The sequence below is a fragment of the Orycteropus afer genome, unplaced genomic scaffold (genome assembly GCF_000298275.1).
Source record: "Orycteropus afer afer isolate SDZICR_OR568_19922 unplaced genomic scaffold, OryAfe1.0 scaffold01086, whole genome shotgun sequence".
In the NCBI taxonomy this organism is placed as follows: domain Eukaryota; kingdom Metazoa; phylum Chordata; class Mammalia; order Tubulidentata; family Orycteropodidae; genus Orycteropus; species Orycteropus afer.
Genome location: NW_006922673.1, coordinates 77,901 through 84,905, shown reverse-complemented (window position 1 = coordinate 84,905; position 7,005 = coordinate 77,901). Strand labels below are relative to the sequence as shown.

Below are 7,005 nucleotides of genomic sequence, written 5' to 3'. Positions count from 1 at the left end.
AAATGGTGTCTGGCAAATGGTAGGCCCTCAGAAAAAAAAAAAAAAAAAGGTCAATCTTATTGTTATTATCATTGCTAAGAACATTGAAGGGGTAAAGAAATCCAAATAAATAGGTGAATGAAAGGGAGTTTGGGAGGATCAATGCTATTGTTCAATGCTATTGTATGGTTCAATGCTATTTTGAGCATGCTTTGTTGTTGTTGTTGTTATGTGCTGTTGAGTTGGACCCGAATCATAGCGACCCCTCCTTAGGTTTCCAAGACAGTATCATTACGGAAGAAGTAGATTGCCCCATCTTCTTTCCGAGCATGCTTTAGGAAGGACGAAATGCAAGAGAACAAGTAGATTCTAAATAGGAAACAACAATTAATTATGATAATCAAGCTCCTTTTCTGCTACAGGTAGGGGCCACAGGGATACTTCTTATACTACATTACTGCTTGAGTTTTTATTTTTCATTTTGAAGCAGATTATAAGAGAAAGGGAGTGAAGAAAATTGGTTCCTTAAATTGGTTGAGAACATCCTGGAAGCATCTTAAATATAGATAAACCTTAAACACCGTTGTTTAACAGATTGAAAGATCTAGCCAGTAACAAGGAAAAATGGTAAACCATCCTAACCTGCTGTTCAAATTCTCTGTACAAAATTTTTCAGAGAATATTGTAGGAAGATCTATGGTCTTAAGTGATGTTCTGAGGTAGGCTTATACCTCACTGTTGAGCAAGGGCACCTCAAATTAACTTAGGACCTCTCACAAGAAATGGTGGCTATGCTAAAATCTGAGTTTGAAGCTACATTTTGAATTAAAAGTAACTTCTGCATCAGGAGTACAGCTTATCATTCCTATAACTCTCCAATGTATCCTGAGAAAATTACATGGTAAACAATTTCAAAAGACAATGTAATTTTGTTTGTTTATAGGTTTTGTTTGCTGCCTAGGAAGCCAGGTCCAAAATAATTCTAAGAACACATGCCTACTCAAAATACATTTTAGAATTACACATGTATTTCCTGCAGTCATGCAAGGAGGAGCTCATGATTGTTCTGAGGCCAGATAAACCCAATGAATAATTTCTGTGTAACTTTAAAAAACAACTTTAGAAACGTATGCAATTTCCTACCAAATAGATGTACCAGCACCCAATTTTGTAATCATTACCTAAATGTCAACTTATCACTGAATTTTTACTGAATTTCTTTGTATTTTTTAATATGAACTCATTGACCAGACCAACTTCCTTGGATCACTTGGATCAGAATCCTCTGGACTTTGTGATTCCCAATTTGAAAATTGCCTTACCCCTCAGGAAAAACTCTTTACTTTAGTTTCAACCAGAGTTTGCCATTTGCTCTACAACACTGTTAAATAGATTATTTGAAGCCTATCTAAACAACTTAATATGTGAAACAGTAAAGAAATAACACTTATTTTGTGGCCAAGCCTAAAATTGCTTCCCAATAAACATTAAAAAAATTAAAAAGACTATTTGAATAATAGTCCCCTTAATGTTTTAATATAGTGTTTACTTTTAGGAAAAGCAGTTGAATGATTTATTGCAGACCTTGATTTCTCAGTCACCAGCTCCTATAAAAATGATTGACTTGCTTAGTTATGTATTCAGGAAAGGCACCACTCATCTACTGGCATTTCCCCCAAACAGCAGGTAACACCATTACAGAAATTACAGAAATAATCTATGTTCAAGAGAATGAGCCTAACCAATTCAATACCATTTTAATGATGGGAAATGTCATACTTCCTTTTAAATGTCAGAGGAAAGCTGTCATGTTATGCAAATGACTATGTTCAGTGGAAAGAAAATCATTTTAAAACAAGACAGAAAACACAAGTCTTCAAAATGTTGACCTCAACCTATTACTTTCAAGCAAAAATGTCAAATTACTTCAAAATATGAGTTAAATGACCCAGATTCCTGTTCTGATTGAATATAACACAGCTTTTAAACCAAACATTATTTTTTAAACAGTCTTTATAAAATAAACTTGCACATTACCTGGTAATTGTTTTGGTTTTGTGATAATCTCAATTGGTTTGATGGTGCAAAATGTGGGGGAAAATTACTCCGTGATAGATTTGCATTACTGTACATTGTACTAGATGCTGTATGTAATGAGGTCCGTGGTGCCAAGTGGTAGTCTCTGTTCTGATACAGTACATTGTCTGACAAGTCTCTAATATTCACCATTTGTGAATTTGACATATTTCTTCCTGGTCCAGACAAATTTGTACTTTGGTTCTCAACTCGAAGGGAACTGCCACTTTCATAAAACCTTGAGTAGCTTGGTATCTGTGCTCCCATTGATGCCAACTCTTCCTCTCTGGCATACTCGTCATCAGCATTTCCAGTCTCCATTGCAATAGACAAGCAAGTTCCTTCTGCTGAGCTAGGCTTTTGTGGGGCATTTCCTCCCAGAATTCTCTGAGGATAATCACTAACTGCCAATGAAAATACTTCACGGATTTCTAAGTTTTGTGTCCTACAGTAAGGGTCTCTAATAGTTGGCTTTTGCCCACATGAGTTATGTGAAGCCAGACCAGTGTGTTCAGGCTTATATGATCTTTGAATCCCAATAGGTTCAATTTTGCAAGATCGCTGGCACACAGATGGCTTTTGGGGTACCATCATTTCAGAAGTTTGCACTGAAGAGCTTCCATAGTTTTTCTTCGTGTGATTGTATACTGAGTTTCCAGCATTTAGCACACTTGTCTGTCTTGACAAAATAATCGTTTTTTCTCCCAGGAGCAAGGAGGCATTTTTGCAGTGTGCTACTTGTCTTTGAACGGGAATGTGTAACTGAAACTCAGTATCATTTTTACTGGAGTTTTTCTGAATAGGAATTTTATGTGCTTCTGTAATTTGTGTATTTGTATGTTTAGTTGTCCCTTGCCTACTTGATGAACTGGCTGGACTATATATACCAGTTACAATGACATCATTATTGCTAGCTGTCCAAGAAGACTGTTGGGTTGAGGGTCGAGCAATATTAACTACATTTCTGACTGTAACATCTGGAACTGCCAAAGAGGTACCGGAAACAATTCCTGGTGTAGCTGCTCCCGATTCAGAATTCTTAGTACTCATTTTTCTTCTCTTATTGCCAACCCACGTCTGGAAGCACAAGAAATGATATGAAAAAAATCTTAGCAATGAACCAAGAAAAATTAATGTCTAAGTAATAAATTATATTCTTATTTGTCATCGAAACAAGGCCTAAAAAAAGAAAAAGAAAAAAGGTAAAGTAAAAGAAAAATTAACTAAAATATAAGATCAAAGATGATCTAGATTCAAACTTAATAAACTCACAGGTACAGTTACATACTTTGCAAACAGAGTATACTATTGTTCTGCTTCTCGTTGAAATTGAGCCAATTTATGTTTATCCAGAATCTTAAAAATGTTTATATCTTCTGACCTGTAAATCCACTTCTGGGAATTTATCCTAAAAATAATCAAAGGTGTAGACAAAATTGATGGGCAATGATGTTGATCATATAATTATTTGTAATAGTGAAAATTAGAAAGCATACTAAAGATAGGATATTTAATGACATTGGAAAATGCTTATAATATTCTTAAACAAATTTACATTTGTAATCTTTGTGTTTAATTATTTTTGTTGCTAGATATTTAGATCATTTAGAATTCATTATTAGAAACCACATTGCAATGCATGTCATTGCATATGCATCTTTGTGCTGTTGGTACATTAGAATGCAATCTTAGAAGGGAAATTGCTGGACTTTTGACAGTATGTTTTCAAAGTGCCTATCAGTGTATGAGAGTTCTGGTTTCCTCATATCATCACCAAGACTTTGAATTATTATTATTTTTAGGTTTTACTAGTCTAGATTTTAATAAAAGGTATATAATTGCTGTTTTGATTTACAATTTTATGACTACTCAATTACATTAATAGAATTGCTTGTCCATTAATGTTACTCACTTTTATACTGGTGAGTTTGTCTTTTGAAATTGGTTTGTATGAGAAAATTCCCTGCTAAAGTTTGTAATACTTTATCACAAGTTGCAAATATTTTCCCCAGTTAATTATTAATTTAATAATAGTTATTTTCTTCTTTACACTTTTCCCTACTTAGCAAATTTTATATAATGAATATGTATGACTTTTATAAACAGAAAAATTGTTACCAATAAAAATACCGCCTGTGGTTGGCACTGAAGACTTGATTATAAAATATGTATTTTTATATAAGTAATTTATTATAATTATCTTAGTAGCATTATAGTGAATCATGGTTCTTCATGAAATAGTCAAGAAGGTATATTAGATTATATAGTGTGATTATTGAACTTTATCATTATTTCAAAACGCATGCCATATTATTAACTACCAAAACACATTTATTTATTAAGATAAAAACATAAACAAAATATTAAACGAGCTAGCCTTGCACAAAAATGGTGCGAGCAGTATTTGGTTAACTTTTGTATGATATGTTTTTCAAGAGCACATAACTTACATAATTTTAAATGTTCATTTATACTGTATACAAAATCAAAGATGCTGTGATACTATCAATAAAAACTAACACATATTGAACACCTATTATGTGTCCTTTGCATATATTAGCTCCTTTGGTCAGTATTAGTTTCCTAATTATGTAAATGAAGACACTGAGGTTCAGAAATATTAAGTAGCTTGAGGAAGGTACCCTGCCAGCAAGTGGCAGAGGACAGATTCAAAATCAATTCTGACTTCAAAGCACATTCTCCTTCCACTACAACACAAGTAGTGTTGAGAAAACCCTGAAATAGTCAGCCCTGTTGTCCATTCAGTTTTATAATTAGTATTTCTCCTATGAAAAACATTCCAAAAACTGAGATGCTCCATGTTGCTTCAAATGGTTTTGTGGGAATTGAAAAATCATTCTAATTTACTTTCACTAAACAGTAAAAGTAAGAAATACAAGCTGAGGACATATATAAATGCCACAGAGAAAGGAAGCAAGGGAGAAAAACTGAAAGGTTTTAAAGTATATATTTGAGGAATATTTAAACAGGTAATATATAATATATATAATTATATATTATATATAATATAATATAATGTCTTTGGATAAATAAAATTTCAATCTATTGTCCAAAAAGAATTTTATATGTGTTGAAAATAAGCTATCTTGTTATGAATTATTAAGAGAACCACATATGGAAAGCATGATGACTTTGTTCAGAATGTTTCCAAAAAATATAAGCATTCCATAAAGGAATTTTTAATGGGATAAGATATTTAACTGGTAAAATTTGAACTCAAGAACTACTATATGTAGAGGGTCACTTTCACCCATGTTTCTAAGACAAACAAATAACCTTCCATGTTCTCATCATACAATACCTACCTTAACTCAGGGAGATTGAGAATGCTCTTAGTACGTTACAAATTTATGGCTTATTCAACACTAGGTTACTAGATATTTATATTTATGTACCTATCAAATAGCAAAATGTTGTAAAATAATATCAAATGCATATGAATATGAAATTCAGCTATCTAATAACTTCACTTATCCAGAATACATCCACCACAGATGCCACAAGAACCATGTACTTTACCACTTGAATGACCCTTGATCATAAAACCCATTTTCTCTTATTATATGTATGATGAACTGACTTTATACACAATTATAATAAATCTTGTTTCCAAATGTATAACAGATTAGAAATAACAAAATAGGGACATTTGAGATACATGCTGGTGTATGAAGGCACCCTGATAGAAGTAAAAATAATAATATAAAAATGTGACAGCTTTTTTTGGACAAGGTAAAAGAAAGGAAGGTTATAACAAAACAGATGTGAGAAATTGTTACATAATAGTCTGAAATTCTTTAGTAAATTAGAAAACAAACCCATATACTATACTAAGCTGTGAGCATTGTTACATTATAGCAAAATACAAAAATTGATGTCAATTATCAATAATGACAACTCTCAGTCCAAAAGTAAGAGTCTAATTATATTCAATACTCTCTGCTGAAGAAAAATAGGAAAGTATGTGCTAAATAAATATTTCCATTTAAAATGTAAAAAATAAAGGAAATTAATTTCTAAGGATTCCCAATAACTCAATTTTTACTAAATATTACTAGTAGTACTCATCTGTCACTTTGTTGTACTGTTGAGGCTTGTGTGTTGCTGTGATGCTGGAAGCTATGCCACCAGTATTTCAAATACCAGCAGGATCACCCATCGTGGACAGGTTTCAGGAGAGCTTCCAGACTAAGACAGACTAGTAAGAAGGATGTGGCCAGGCCCACTTCTGAAAACCCTGGCCACTGAAAACTTATGAATAGCAGGGAAACATTGTCAGATATAGTGCTGAGAGACGAGGCCCTCAGATTGGAAGGTATTCGAAATGTGACTGGGGAAGAGTTTCCTCATGAAATTAGAGTCAACCTTAATGAAGTGGATGAAGAAAGACTTTTGAGACTCATTTTCTGATATGACACAACTCAAAATGAGAAGAAAGAGCTGCAAGCATCCATTAATAATTGGAATGAGGAATGTGAGAAGTATGAATCTAGGAAAACTGGAAATTGTAAAAAATGAAATGGAATGCATAAAGATCAATATCTTAGAAATTAGTGAGCTGAAATGTACTGGTATTAGCCATTAGGATTCAGACAATCATATAGTCTACAGTGCCAGGAAAGACAAAGAGGAATGGTGTCACATTCATGGTCAAAAAGAACATTTCAGGATCTATACTAAAGTACAATGCTGTCAGTGATAGTGTAATATCCATACGTCTACAAGGAAGACCAGGTAATACTACTATTATTCAAATTTACTCACCAACTACTAGAGCCAATGATGAAGGAATTGAAGATTTTTTTTACCAACTTCTGCAATCTGAAATCAAACAAATTTGCAATCAAGATGTATTGATAATTACTGGTGATTAGATTGCAAAAGTTGGAAACAAAGAAGAAGCACTGGTAGTTGGAAAATACAACCTTA

At 32.9% G+C, this 7,005-nt stretch overlaps 1 protein-coding gene across 1 annotated transcript in view; it reads right to left on the bottom strand.

The window, feature by feature from the left end:
* Positions 1-7,005, bottom strand: part of HDX (highly divergent homeobox) — a gene marked incomplete at its 3' end in the record, with an annotated part of 248,049 nt that overhangs the window by 222,781 nt on the left and 18,263 nt on the right. Inside the window, exon 2 of the mRNA XM_007958705.1 lies at positions 2,017-3,132. Coding sequence (XP_007956896.1) covers positions 2,017-3,132 — 1,116 coding nt within the window. The remainder of the gene's footprint in view (positions 1-2,016; positions 3,133-7,005) is intronic.